This window comes from Trachypithecus francoisi, unplaced genomic scaffold, assembly GCF_009764315.1.
Source record: "Trachypithecus francoisi isolate TF-2019V2 unplaced genomic scaffold, Tfra_2.0 Lachesis_group6, whole genome shotgun sequence".
NCBI lineage: Eukaryota > Metazoa > Chordata > Mammalia > Primates > Cercopithecidae > Trachypithecus > Trachypithecus francoisi.
The window spans coordinates 40,625,181-40,640,447 of NW_022681471.1; the positions used below are offsets into that span (position 1 = coordinate 40,625,181).

At 41.7% G+C, this 15,267-nt stretch overlaps 1 protein-coding gene across 1 annotated transcript in view; it reads left to right on the forward strand.

Moving 5' to 3' along the window:
• The window catches only part of TRPC5 (transient receptor potential cation channel subfamily C member 5), a 194,687-nt gene that overhangs the window by 111,553 nt on the left and 67,867 nt on the right, over positions 1-15,267 (forward strand). The window contains 3 exon segments of the mRNA XM_033201482.1: positions 1,260-1,399; positions 6,259-6,544; positions 6,547-6,580. Coding sequence (XP_033057373.1) covers positions 1,260-1,399; positions 6,259-6,544; positions 6,547-6,580 — 460 coding nt within the window.

Here is a 15,267-nt window from a genome sequence, read left to right on the forward strand (position 1 = left end):
AGCTCTGAGCTAGGGTACCCCCAGCCCACCCCCATGCAGTGTGGTAGTCCTTTCCTAGGAGTCTCAGAAATGTAGTTCCTTCTGTCCCAGACCCTGGTCATTCAATATTGCCTGGCCCATGGTGAGATTGGCAGTACACCTAGGGCTTGCTTTTGCTAATCTAATATCTTCAAGGACAGAGAAGCTGTCTGTCAGTTATTCTAGAGACAAAGCCAAGTATCAGTCAGGACAGGCCTCAAGTAAGGTAGGTAGAGCAAGTGCTGATCAGTCTATTCAAAGCACCTTTTCCATAACCAAGGGACACATGAATCTGCTAATTCTCATAGCTACTCCACATGACTCAGTTCTTGTTCAAGGTTTACATTCTATTTGGGCACTGATTTCACAACCAAGGGGGAATTCACACACATCATGGTAAAAACAGCCCTACCAGCAGTCTCCAGGCATAATTAGATTGCACTGGAGTCTCCAGCACGCGGCCATCTTCTAAGTCCTTGCTACTCAAACTGTGGTCCGCAAACCAGCAATATCAGTACCACCTGGGAGATTATTTGACACACAGAACCTCAGGTGCCACCTGGGATCTGAATTTTAACATGATCTTCAGATAATTCACATGTACTTTAAAGTCTGAGAAAGTGCTGCCCTAGACCACAACCACACCTTTTACTATTTTCTTTATTTCAAGGCTGAAGAAACATCCATGTCATCAGGTAAAATTTTACAACACTTCTACATGATGAAAGAAAAAAAGGGGAAAAAAATGAGCTATAAATTATTTTGGGCCCCATTGCCTAGCTTTAGCCCCAACATCTGGTAATTGATCCATGATCAGCTTGCTCACCTCAAAACACATTGAGAAGTTTTCTTTCCTGAACCTAGTGGAAAGTAAGGACTATGGGATAATACTGATCTAATTAATTTATTGATGAAATTACTCCCATTCCAAAATGGAAAGAAAGTAGAAACAGGCACCCAAAATTGCAGCAGCATTTCAGTAACTATAGTAAAAATGCTACGAGTAGTACCCAGAAAAGTATAACATATGGGCATTCTCAGGAAAAGCCTACCAAGTTTGGCAAGTTCAAAACTGGGAGGTGGAGTAGGAAAGCAAGTGATTATTGTCTCTCAAGGCTTCACTCCACCGAGACCCTAGTTCATTCCTTAATTCCATCCTTATTCACTTGGAGGGGGGGATCCTTCTATGATGACCAGGGCTGACCCTATGTAGAAATAAACTGTTTGCCTCCATTATTCAGGTTTCATTTGGGGTGAGATTAAGGAAATGTGGGATGGTGGATTTACTGAATACATCCATGACTGGTGGAACCTGATGGATTTTGCAATGAACTCCCTCTACCTGGCAACTATTTCCTTGAAGATTGTGGCCTATGTCAAGGTAAATTGGAATGTCTGCTATTTTTCCTACACAGCGATTTTTGGTTACATTAAGCTTTTGCACTGAGAGCATAAAGAGTTTTGAGAAAAAGTGATGATGATGATGGTTCAATCCATGTGGGAAATTACCATATAAACAGACATTCTTTCAGTGGTTTGTAAGCAGTGTCCACCTAAGCAAAGAAAGTGGAAAATGGAACAATTTGCAAATGAATCATTAGCTTCTGAGGCTTTCAGGGTAAAAGGGTCTTCAGCTTTCAGTGTTTAAATGCTCTCTACAATGTCCTTGCCAGCATAATGGCCCAATGATGCTTGCATGGGGCTGGGGCAGAAAATTCACTGAATTCACTATCTTCAAAAGCTTCTCTTAATCCTTGTCAACTCATTCAAAAGGGCTACTTTATATATGTCTAATATTATTCTCTCTGTGACATAATCATTAGTAATTCTTCCTCTCTGTGGGGTCATACAAAACAAGACTGTTTCTTCCTAACAATGCTTCTGATATGACATCATCTCTCCCTAACCCTCTGAGTTGTCTCTTCTCAAAGCTAAACATTCCCATTTCTCTCAACTGCACTTCATATAATGACAAGTAGCGGAATCCCAGACACTTGACTACAGGTGGCATAGACTTTTAATAGCTTCTTCCTTGCTCATCACTTCCACCACCAGGATAACCACTCAAGCAGTTGTGAATCCAGCATTTTTAGTATCACCCAACCTGTGCTTCTCTACCAATTCAGATGTATATACACACACACACACACACACACACACATACACACACATACCACCTTAATGCTTTTCCCTCACAATATTCAGCTCGAATTATCCTGAAAAAAACTTTATGTCTGATGTCTTACTTTGGGTAATCACAGGCTCTGAGTTCAGGTCTGGTGCTTATTAAATAATGGGATTGCTGTCCTCCTTGTAGCCTGAGTTAAACTTCTCCATCATGCTGACAATTCAGTCTCCAAGATTGTATAGTCAGTCATGCTTTTTGGCTCTAAATTCCACATTAAGGACTTTTAGAATGGAAATATGGTTGTCCCCCAAATCTCCAACAACTTAGTTTATTTTTGTATCCCTAATATGCATATTGCATAAATTTTAAGACCTTGGGAGTTATGTAGAGCATGCATATCGAATGCAGTCATGAAACATTTTTGAAAGGAGCCCAAGAGTAGGCCCTATACATGTGGTGATCGTTTAACACATACTTACAACTTCCTTAAGAGAAAAAGCTGGTGAGGAAAATGTTTGAATCCCTGGTTAATGTGCCTGGGTGAAATCCATGTCATTCTGGCACTCTGCTGACTAAGTAACACTGTTAAGTAAAGGGAAAAGTTCTTCCTTTGGAAATGGTATTTATACACTGGAGGGACCGTAAATTATCAATCTAGAAATTGGTGGGTTTTGTTTAAACAGGAAAGCTTAGAATAAATGATAAAGAAAAGGATTAACATTTGGGGATATGAAAAATGTATCTGTAGATTCTCAACATTAGCTAATCACATGACCTGTCCGACTTTACTGGAGAGGCTTCCAAAGAGTTAGATACTTCTCCATCACAAAATATAAGGATAAATCTGCTCTATTAAGCTGGGTAAATGCCCCTTAACCGGCAAACACTTTATTCAAAGGAGACCTTTGCCAAGAAGTTGGAGTCCTTCCCAAAAAAGAATTTACAAAGCAAGACAGGCCACATGCAAAATTTGGATTTGCAATGAGAATTTATAAATGAGGATAATCAGATCTACCCATCCACAGAAGTCCAGGCTGGATGACCTTCCCCAAGCAGGCTGAGCCAACTTCTATGAGGCAAAGCCATAAGAACTGCTCCATAGGCTCCTTGAACCTTTTTCAATCACCATTGTACTGAAGCAGTACAGAAGCACCAAGGAATGAGCTGGTTTTAAAGATCCTTTATTTTATTAGAGTGCAAAATTAGTCAACAATATCTATTCCACTTCACATGATCTAAAGCAAGAACCAAAAGCACATATCAAAGTACTCAAAAGGAGCAAATATACATAAGATTGACCCTTATTGCCCCCAGATGATTCTACAAATGGAGAATAACCATTCTTTGCTTTTCTAGGATAGTACCACCTAGATCTATTCCACCACTGCCTCGTTTCCATGTATGCCAAGTAAATCTGGACTATGCTACCCACTGAGTTATGGCCTTTTTTTCAGTCAGTGCTTAGCTAAAGACATAATAACACCCCCCTCAAATTCTTATTACTATTGAGCCCCCACATTGAGCTGTTCCTCTTCATATTTTGCTTTAGGGTTTATGAAATGCAATTTACATCTTTTGAAAGGCAAGAAGGCCAATTTCCTAACTGCATTCCATTTCAAAGGATGTAAGAAAAATCACTTGCCTCCAAGTATTACTAACTCAAGAGTCAGGAGATCTGAATTTAATTCCCAATCTCATACGCATGAGCAGGATTACCATAGGCAATCCCTCTACCTTTCTGAGCTGTAGATTCTGCCTCTGATAAATCAGCAGTAGATTAAACTAGATCAATGGTGCTCAACCTTTTAAATTTTTTTCCTCATGTTAGCACATCTTTAAGCAAAAACTCACACAGTATCCATATATACAAAAGCCCAAAGGACTGAGTTTGGCTTGAGGAATGAGTCTTTTAAGCCTCCACTTTGGCTTCCACAGTAGCTATGAGATGCCTCCATTAAACCCCCAGGCTCTAAGGAACACAGTTTAAAACCACCATGTTAGATCAGGGGTCAACAAACTATGGTCTGTGGGCCAAACCGGGCCTTCTGCCATGTCCACGTGGTTGCATATTATCTAGGGCTGCTTTAGGATTACAAAGGAAGCATTGAGTAGTTGTGATGGGAACCGTAGAGCCCACAGAGCCAAAAATATATACTATCTGGTTCTTGACAGAAAAAGTTTGCCAACCTCTATGCCAGATGAGTTCCATGTTTATTCCCTGCACATGCATGCTATATCTTTCTCCAAAGGTGCAAAGTATCTCTGTTCAAAGTATAAATTTGCCACGAGAATCACGTTTTACACTTCTGAGTGTTCCACAAATTCAGATTCACCATCCCATGGGCAGCAGACATCCCTGAGGTTACAGTTCCAAATGAGGAGAGAGAAAACCCCAAATTATGAGCTATACATGTTCCAGTTGGTGATTTCTAGTTTTAAAACATAGGTCTGTTTTGTTATCAGCAAAGAGACTATCGTTCACATATACCTTAAACATTTAAAAGCTAATCTATCATCTGTGCTGTGATGTCAACTATCATATAAGTAACATTTAATAGAAATAGTACTAGACTGAGTGTCTGGAGACCTGTGGATTACTTCTTGCTGGCTCTGCCACTGACTTGCTGTGTGATCTTTAGCAAGTCACTCTGCCTATCTGGATTTCTTCCATTTGTAAAACAGGCATAACCATTCCTACCCCTCACAGTAATGCAGTGCATGTTTGTTGGGGGAGGAAAAAAGTAGAAATATAAGATTTGGTGAAGAGTACATAAAACTGATTGGCCACCTACAGTCTATCTGAAGCAGAAGTACAAATGTGGCATGGTTTCTCCAAGCTCCTCTGACAGTGAAGAATATTGGATACACACAAGTGATTTTAACCGCACCAGTTTCCTCAGTTGTTGGAACTGAAGCACATTTTAGAAATGCTAACAATATAATTTGGCCCCCAGTGCAACATTTTCTCAGGAAAGTTGTTTACATTTAGTCCTGAGAAATTGTGATATTTAAATGTGAGCTCAAGGCAATATGCTTCAAATTAAATTCCAGGCAAAATCTACTTCTGTCTTGGGAAGGTAATAAGTAATTCCTTGTATTTCCATAACATCTCCACTTATGGAGTACACAGACTTTTGCATATGGATACAGAATCACAAACATGTGCAGTGGGTAGGAGGCATTATCCTCATTTTATGGTGAAATTAAAAGATACAGGCAGTTTTAAGTGACAGTGCCCAAATTGGAGCTCAGATCTCACGATGAAGTCATCTTTCTACAAGGCTACTCCTAATGTGCTGGGAGCCGGAAACCCAGAATGGGTAACCAACCCAATAAATAATGGTTCTTCCCCTCCTTCAAGCCCCTGGTTCTTCATGTGTGCTGAAGGAACATTCTAACTTACAGGGTTGTCAAATGAACTGTAAAATACATCCATACACCACTGTGTGGGGCAGTACTAAATTCATTACCTGAAAGGTTGACATGCCATTTGCAGTAGTGTAGAATACATTACAGCCTGCTAAAAATTCAGCAGAAAGCTCCAGTGAATGGCTCCCTAAGGATCCTCCATCAGCCCCAAACTGCAGTCAGCAAGGGTGTGAGAATGAACACTGCATACGGAGAAGGCTGCGTCTACCCCTTGTCTTTCAGTAACAGCAGGTTGTCCATGGTGCTCAGAGCCCAATGAGGGCTTGAGGAAGTCCATTTGATTTGAAATCTTTAGGAAGTAGGGTGATTTTTCCCCACTACCTTGGGCATACTGGTGCCTCTGTTTCAGTGACACTCCCCAATAATCTGGTAAACCCACAGTTAGAAAATGTCTATTGATAAACCACAGGAGGTTGCTCCAGATGATTGATCTAAAATTTATTCTTCTATGTGTACAGCCTAGGTATATATGTGGATGGGAGTGGGAGGAAGAGAGTTGTTAGCAGCACATATTAATTGGGTGGGGCAAGAAAGACAAATAGTGTCATGCATGGGGCCTGTTGCATAATGAAAGCTTGATGCATATTTTGGTGGCTTTGTTTGGGTATGGAAGGAAGGAAAAAGGGAAAGTTTTATAAATGCTCACTGTACCTCTCATCTTGTGCACTTGTTATTTCTTTCAGTATAATGGTTCTCGTCCAAGGGAGGAATGGGAAATGTGGCACCCGACTCTGATTGCAGAAGCACTCTTCGCGATTTCCAACATTTTAAGTTCGTTGCGTCTCATATCCCTGTTCACAGCCAACTCCCACTTAGGACCTCTGCAGATCTCTTTGGGACGCATGCTGCTTGATATCCTCAAATTCCTCTTTATCTACTGCCTGGTACTACTAGCTTTTGCCAATGGACTGAACCAGCTTTACTTCTATTATGAAACCAGAGCTATCGATGAGCCTAACAACTGCAAAGGATCCGATGTGAGAAACAGAACAATGCCTTCTCCACGTAAGACAATCCCCTTTCCTTGTCTTTTTTTTTTTTTTTTTTTTTGCCATTTTTCCGCCTTTTCCATTTTTGTCCTGTTTTCAGCCTACAGCTTCATCACTGTCACTTGACTGTGAAGGCAGTGCTCACTGTGGATCCACCCAAAGGGTCAGAGGTGGAGGAATGTTCTTCTCTCGCTACAGGGTACTAGGAGACGAAGTGAAGTTAGGTGAGGTAGGAAAGAAACAAGCACACACATGGGATTCCAGGAAGTCATCTAAAGAGTTGGTTCTGAACTACGTTGGTAGCATTACATATTTTTAAAAGAATTAATTGGGGTGAAATAGATAATTCCTCACTCAAAATGTGGCACCAAGGTAATGAAACAGCAAAGCTATTCCTCTGAACGAGTGGCTACCAAAGCTAACTTAACTATTGTGAATCAAGGAAGAATGCAAACATATCTTAATGCACCCCCATTCATAGGTGTAATCTCGAGCGGGGACAGGCTGAAGGTAGGACTAGAATCCACTCTCCTGCTACATTAATTTAAGGTTCCAGGTGGGCCAAGTGGCACCCAGCACTAATTGGAAATACCCCAGGACACAAGAGATAACTCGTGATTCTGTCCAGAAGTCCACTGCCTCTGAACACATGGAACTCCTGTGCCTTTGCTTAGTCCTGTCAAGACCTACTTTTCGGGGGACCTTCAAGCCTTCAGAATGGCTTTCATTTTCTGATAAATCAATGCTAAAGGAAATAGACAAGAGAAAACAAACAAGTACATGTCAGGCTGTTAGGAGCTGTCCTGGGCTGACCCTGAACTTAGTGTCCTACACCTTGTCCATCTCCACCCCTACTTCTGGAGAGTGCAACTCATCACTGGTATTCATAGCAATGACCCCAAGGTCATACAAGATTCTTAGTCATTAAACTAAGATACAATTTTTTTCCTTACAACTCCATAAACCAACACAGATCAGTGGACTTGGACATTCTAGAAATGTGCTTCACAACAAAGGCCAGAGAAAAAAAGGACTGTTGCATTGATAGAGAAAACAACAACAACAACAGCAAAAAACAGTGATATCTAGCTGATTCTTGTTATTTGTCTCTAGCAGCATTTCCTAAAATGGATTCACACAAACCACAGCTCAGTGGCATGTTAATAGACAGTAGAATGGAATCTATGATTAAACTTCCTGCACTAGGCCGTGCTCCTTGTCTCTTTTCCCGAAACTCAGGGCTAAATCTTGGGTGGGAAACCAGATTCATGTGCAAGGAGAAGGGGTCCAAAATGGGTTGACAGAAAGATAGTGCTACTGTGGTTAAGCCAGCCTGGAGTGTATAACATCAGCTTATCAGCTTCCTAGTGCCTCTTGACTAGGAATGGCTTCCTCTCCTGCATTGCTCTAGAGACAGAACTCACAGCAACCTGTTTTCAACATAGAGAGCAATTGTGTAGTGGCTTGAGCACCAGGAGACTGCATTTGTTCCCATCAAAGTGTTCAACAGAATTAAATACGTGAATGAGAGGTGCCTTTCAGGAGGTCAGGTCCCTGCCAATTATGCTCTCATGTGTACTCTGCTGAGGAATTTTATGAAATGCCTCCTTGCAAGTTTGTAGTGATTATTAACAACCCTGTTGCCAACTGATGTTTTGCTCCTATCACTTGCCTAGCAGGGACGATTGAAAAGAATGGGCACCTGTCATATACAAAATTATATCTTGGGGTGTCAGATATGAAGAAGCGTTGTCATGGTGGGGCCAAATCAGCAGTAATGTTACCTCAACTTTGCCTCTATCAGTTGATTTTTTTCCTCCGTAAAAGGCTGTTTTCTTTTAAATGCCTCAACTCAGGCATTCATTCATTGATTCATTGATTCATTCATTCATTCATTTATTGAGGCTGAGTCTTGCTCTGTCACCCAGGCTGGAGTACAGTGGCATGATCCCAGCTCACTGCAACGTCTCTCTCCCAGGTTCAAGCAATTCTTGTGCCTCAGTCTCCTGAGTAGCTAGGATTACAGTTGCCCATCACCATGCCTGGCTAATCTTTATATTTTTAGTAGAGATGGGGTTTTGCCATGTTGCCCAGGCTGGTCTCGAACTCCTGACCTCAGGTGATCCACTCGTCTCAGCCTCCCAAAGTGCTGGGATTACAGGTCTGAGCCACTGCACCCAGCCTCAGGCATTTATCATACCTGTTAAAATACACATTACTCAGCCAGGGAGTCAGAAAGATTCTGCTTTTAGAGAAGGGGATAGTTTGTTTATGTATCTAGTGGAAAGTTTGGTATCTGCTTATTGTCATCCTTTTCCTTCTGATTCTCTAGAGATGCCATTCCTTTTCTTCCACATAAAAAAAGAAAAAAACAGGCCAGATGCGGTGACTCAAACCTATAATCCCAGCACTTTGAGAGGCCGAGGCAGGAAGATCACCTGAGGTCGGGAGTTCAAGACCAGCCTGGCCAACATGAAGAAACTCTGTTTCTACCAAAAATACAAAATTAGCCAGGCGTGGTGGCACATGCCTGTAATCCCAGCTCCTCGGGAGGCTGAGGCAGGAGAATCGCTTGAACCCAGGAGGCAGAGGTTGCAGTGAGCTGAGATCCCGCCATTGCACTCCAGCCTGGGCAACAAGAGCAAAACTTCATCTCAAACAAACAAACAAAAAAAGAGTTTACATGGAGTGGCTATTCAGAATTGGCTGTTACCACATTCTGTTCAATTTAACCAAACTGGCTTTTTTTTTTTTTTTTCCTAGTGAAGGATCAGTTTTAAACAAACATTGGGATACCAATACAGACAACTTGAGACAGCACTTGTATCTTTTAATCAGTGTAGCTGTGTGCTTCTGCTCCTCAAGAACTGGATCCATACAGGTTGTGTGCCATCTGTCCTCTTGAGGTTCAGGAGATTCTAAATTGAATATTTCACGGTTTGGGATGGCATCCAGAAGTTTTCCCTATGACTTTATATTTTGTATTATGTCAAATGTTATGGCAGGGCCCAAATAGCATAGCCACAAGTTTGGTTTATGTGGGCATGAAATTCTAACCAAACTCTAGACATAGGGAGTCATTTGGAGAAAGCCTGTATGTAGTGTTTTAACCTAATAAAGTTGATGAGGGAAAAGGGGAGAGGAAGCAAACATAAAGCGGGTAAAGCGTAGAGCATCTTTTATATGTCAGGCGTGGCTTCTTCAGTGAACTAAGCTGCAATGCTGTATTGACATGACAGAGCCTCTACTTCTGTCTCAAAATGGCTCCAAATGATTTCTGTACTGCAAAATCAAGCCAAACTGTGGGAAAAAAATAAAGAGGAAGGAGGAAGGAAGGAAGGAAGGAAGGAAGGAAGGAAGGAAGGAAGGAAGGAGGGAAAAAGAAAAAAAATGTTTTCTCCTTAGGCATACAATTTAAGGGAAAGTCACTGTCCTTGCTGACAACCACATGACGGTACAGCTGGGGTTTGAGTTTGGTATTGCATACTGGAATATGTGGCCTTCATCTGCTGTCAAGAGAAATAATTAGAAAGACATTATCATTCTGAAGGCACAGGACTTGGGAGAGAAAAAGAAGCTAACTTGTTCCAGCCCTCACCTCCTGAATACACCTGGCTATTTCACAGGCCTTTCAAATACAGGATGTCCACAACTAAATTCTTTATCCCTTATCTCTGTATCTTCACTTCCAACCTATATCCCCTTCAATTCCTCATCTCATTAAATGACACTAACCAGACTCCTAGGAGTCATCTGGGACTCTTAAACCTTCCCTCATGAACACATCATCAAGTATGTCACTCAGCCCAATCAGTTCTACTTCTGAAATATCTCTTGAATACCTCTCTCTCTTTCACACACACACACAAACACCCCCCCCCCCCACACACACACACAGACACACTCATCCACCATCCTGGTTCAGGCCTAAATCATTTCTCCCAAGGACTGTGGCAACAGACTCTTGACTGGTCTCTCTGCCTCCAATCTGGTCTTCTCTCCAAACAATCTCCCACCTACTATGCGGAGTTTCTTTCTAAATACCCATTGCATCCTGGCCCCCACTGGCTTCATGCCTGCCAGAATATCTGAATCTTCTCCATAAAATCCTGCCTCTTTACCATAACACACAGGGCCTTGGTAATCTGACTCTTGCCTCTCCAGTCTTTTACCGCTCTCCTCCTTTGTCAACATTTTGCTGTTCTCCAACTACAGGAAAGTGTCATAACCCTTCAGACCTTTGTACATCACATGCCATTCCCTCTGAATGGAATACCCATCCTCACCTAGCCAGCCTGGCAAACTCATACCCATCTTCTCAGTTGATGCCAAAGGACTACCTGCTCTAAAGCCTTTCTTACCCACTCTAACCCCACTCTCAGCTGCAGGCTTCTTCTAGAATATATGTTTCCCATGGCATTCTAAACACATCTCCATTATGTTACATAAACTGTTGTATTTCAGACATTTGTGCCTCTCTCTCCCACCAGACTGAGACTCCCATCTTAGTAAACTTTGCATCTGCCATAGAGGGGCCTAAGACATAACAGTGCTCAACATGGCTACTGAACAATTGAGTGAAAAGACGAAGACGACGTCCAAAAGCAATCCTCTTTTTAAGCTTTTTATTTGGAGATAATTTTAGTTACATGTAATTGTAAGAAATAATAGAGAAATCTGTAAATCCTTCACCCATTTTTCCCAGGCATAACATCTTGCATAGCTGTAGTACATTATCACAACCAGGAAATCAACACTGATAAAATCCAGTGGCCTTATTCAGATTTCACCAGTTTTCACGGGTATTTAGAAAGAAACTTCCACACATGTGCAAGCTATTTGCAACAACATACATTGGCCTAAGAGTAATCTTGTCTTTAATTATAGATAATCTACTTCTGCTTCTGTCCACCCTGCTCCCCAGGATGACTGAAGTATCTGGCCAGTCGTGTCACTCTGCTGATCCACTTTGAGCTTACTCTCAGCAAAAACCCTTGGCCTTTCTCCTACCTCTCTCATCCTGTACTTGGGCACTTGGCCCAAGAGCAAATCTCTACATTGATCCCTACGTATTCATCTCATTAGTTCTAGCCCCTTGCTCCAAGGTGTTGAAGTCTTTCTGAGTCTTTATCCTGTCATCCAGTTTATCAGCTTTCCCTCTAGTCTTGTGTCATCTGAAGATCTAAGAAGCATGCCATCAATTTCCTTCCAAAGCATTGAAAAAACTGTCAGGCAGGCTTGGTATTCGCTGGGTGGAATATTAGGCAACTATTAAAATGATACACATGAAGACTCTGTATATACATTAAAAAGTGTCTAAACCCAAATTGTGTAATTTTTTAAAAATCACAGAGATTGGGCTGGGCCCTGTGGTTCACGCCTGTAATCCCAGCACTTTGGGAGGCCGAACCGGGCAGATCACTTGAGGTCAGGAGTTCAAGACCAGCCTGGCCAACATGAGGAACCCCGTCTCTACTAAAAATACAAAAATCAGCCAGATGTGGTGGTGGGCACCTGTAATCCCAGCTACTTGGGAGACTGGGGCAGGAGAATTGCTTGAACCCGGGAGGCAGAGACTGCACACAGTGAGCCAAGATGGCGCCATTGCACTCCAGCCTGGGCAACAGAGTAAGACTCCATCTAAAAAAAAAATTTTATACACACACACACACACACACACACACACAGAGAGAGATAGATAGATGTTAGATAGATAGAGCGATAGATCAATAGATCAATCCCAGGCTGAGAGGGTGGCTCACACCTGTAATCTCAGCACCTTGGGAGGCTGAGGCGAGTGGATCACCTCAGGTAAGGAGTTTGAGACCAGCATGGCCAACATGGCGAAATCCTGTGTCTACTAAAAATACAAAAATTAGGTGGGCATGGTGGCATGAGCCTGTAATCCCAGCTACTCAGGAGGCTGGGGCAGGAGAATCACTTGAATCTGGGAGGCAGAGATTGCAGTGAGCTGAGATCACGCTATTGTACTCCAGCCTGGGCATCGCATGGAGACTCTGTCTCAAGAACAAGCAAGCAAACACTAGAGATTGTATAAACTATGATTGTAACTATGTACAATTAGATATTCAAATGAATAATCTATAAAGACAAAGGAATGTAAAATAACAATGTGGAAGATTTAATAATAATAATGAAAATAATCAATATTACTGAGTGCTAGGAACAGGCACTATTACAAACCAGCTTTTCATGAATTAACTCATGTAATCCTCACTACCATGCTATCAGGTAGACAGTGTTGTTCTTACCCATTTTACAGATAGGGAAACCAGAGTACAATGCAGTTAATCAGGCTGTCCCGAATTGCATAGATGGTAAGTAGCAAAGACAGGATTTCAATCCAGGCATGCAAGCTTCCAGTCTGTACTTTTACCTAGGGATACAAGTGTTTTAAGTCTGGTTTTGTAAAGGTACATAAGATTTGTTGTATACAGCTGCAATAGTCATGAATACATGAAAAACTAAATAGGACAGAGCCGTGACCTAGCAGTCCACTGCAACCTTCTTCAAGGCTATTACCATTCATTTGCAGCTACTTCTACTTAATCAGTGGTGATTTCTCCACCCATCATTCAGCCAATATTTTCCTATCTTATTAACATGGATACACATGTAGTTCCCATCAACACTCTTCTTTTTGTTCTGGTCAGGTCATAAAGGTTCTTATTGGTTATCTCTGGCTTTTCCTCCTAATTCCAGTCCATATCCTTCCCAGTGCTATTATCACAGGATGGTGCTACTCGTTTGTACTTTCTTTGGTTATGTGTTTCTCCTGTCATCTTGTATAGACTCCTTCAATAAACATTTCTTCAACAATTCCTATGTACCAGGCAATGAGGATACCTAGGAAGATGGAATCCTTACCCTTAAGAAGTTCATAGTCTAATGGGGAATGCAAATAAACAATTAGAATAGCTGCTATTATTAATGCTTACCATATGCAAAGGACTTTAAAGTGCTGAGCACTTTACATGCAGTATGTTAGGTGATACAGTTATGAGGTTACGTATATGGGCTTCAGAGTCAAAAGAGCTGGGTACAAATTCTACCTCTGATACTTCCTGCCTGTGTGACCACTCTGTGCCTCAGTATCTCATCTGAAAAATAGAAGAACAATAGTCGCTACTTTATAGACGTATAGCCAAATATCATATAATCAGCCCTTCATATCTATGTCTTTTGCATCCATGGATTCAACCATCTGTGGATCAAAAATATTTTTAAAAAATGAATGGCTGCATCTGTACTGAATATGTACAGACTTTTTTCTGTCATTATTCTCTAAATAATATAATATAGCAACTATTTACATGGCATTCACACTGTATTAGCTATCATAAATAATCTAGAGATGATATAAAGTATATGGAATAGGCCAGGCATAGTGGTTCATGCCTGTAATTCCAACACTTTGGGAGGCTGAAACAGGAGGATCACTTGAGTCTAGGAGTTCAAAACAGGTGTGGGCAATATAGCAAGACACCTGTCTCTCTGAAAACTGTTGTTTGTTTGTTTTGTTTGTTTGTTTTTTGTTTTTTGTTTTTGAGATGGAGTCTCGCTTTGTCACCCAGGCTGCAGAGCAGTGGCACGATCTCGGCTCACTGCAAGCTCCACCTCCGAGGTTCACACCATTCTCTTGCCTCAGCCTCCCAAGTAGCTGGGACTACAGGTGTCCGCCACCATGCCCAGCTAATTTTTTGTATTTTTAGTAGAGACAGGGTTTCACCGTGTTAGCCAGAATGGTCTCAATCTCCTGACCTCGTGATCCACCCAACTTGGCCTCCCAAAGTGCTGGGATTACAGGCGTGAGCCGCTGCATTTTGAAAAAGTTAGCTGGGTGTGGTGGTGCATGCCTGTAGTCCTATCTACTCAGGAGACTGAGGCAGGAGGGTCACTTGAGCCCAGGAGTTCAAAGCTGCAGCAAGCAATAGTTGTACCACCACACTCCAGCCTGGACAACAGAGAGATCTTTTCTCTAAAAATAAATAAATAAATAAAAATAAACAATCAAAATGAAAAAGTATATGGGAGGATATGTGCTCACATTATACAGAAACACTATGCCATTTTATATAAGGAACTTGAGCATCCATGAATTTGGGTATCTGCAGGAGGTCCTGGAACCAACCCCTTGCAGCTATCGAGGGATAACTGTATATGCAAAGCACTAAGCACGATGTTTGGCACATAGTAAGAGCACAATAAATGTTAGCAATTAGTATTTATCCTACCAAGAATCATTGTTGAGATGAGGAAAACTTGAAATTGAAAGAGGCTATGTAACTTTCCCAATGTTATTTAATAAACGGTGGGATCTAAAGTTCTCTCTTAGGCACTCTCCTCTATTGCCTCTACAGTGTGATTTGTGCATTTATGGAAAAAGACTTGGGTGCTATGGGAGCAAAAAAGAGGAGCATCTAACCCAGCCTGTTAGGAAAGGAGTTGGGGCAGGCTTCTAGTGGAGGTGGGGCTTCAACTGAGCCTCAAAGGTCAAACAGGAATTAGACAGAAAAGGAGAAAAGAAGGAAGTAGAAGCTAGAGGTTGGGGCAGGATGAGGGTATTCTATCCAGAAACAGGAGCTTGTCAAAGGCATAGAGGAATGAGAAATAGCAGGTCCAGGGAACTGTAGAATGGGTGAGGATGACACCAAAGGGTCATCTGTGTTGGAATTATAGCTT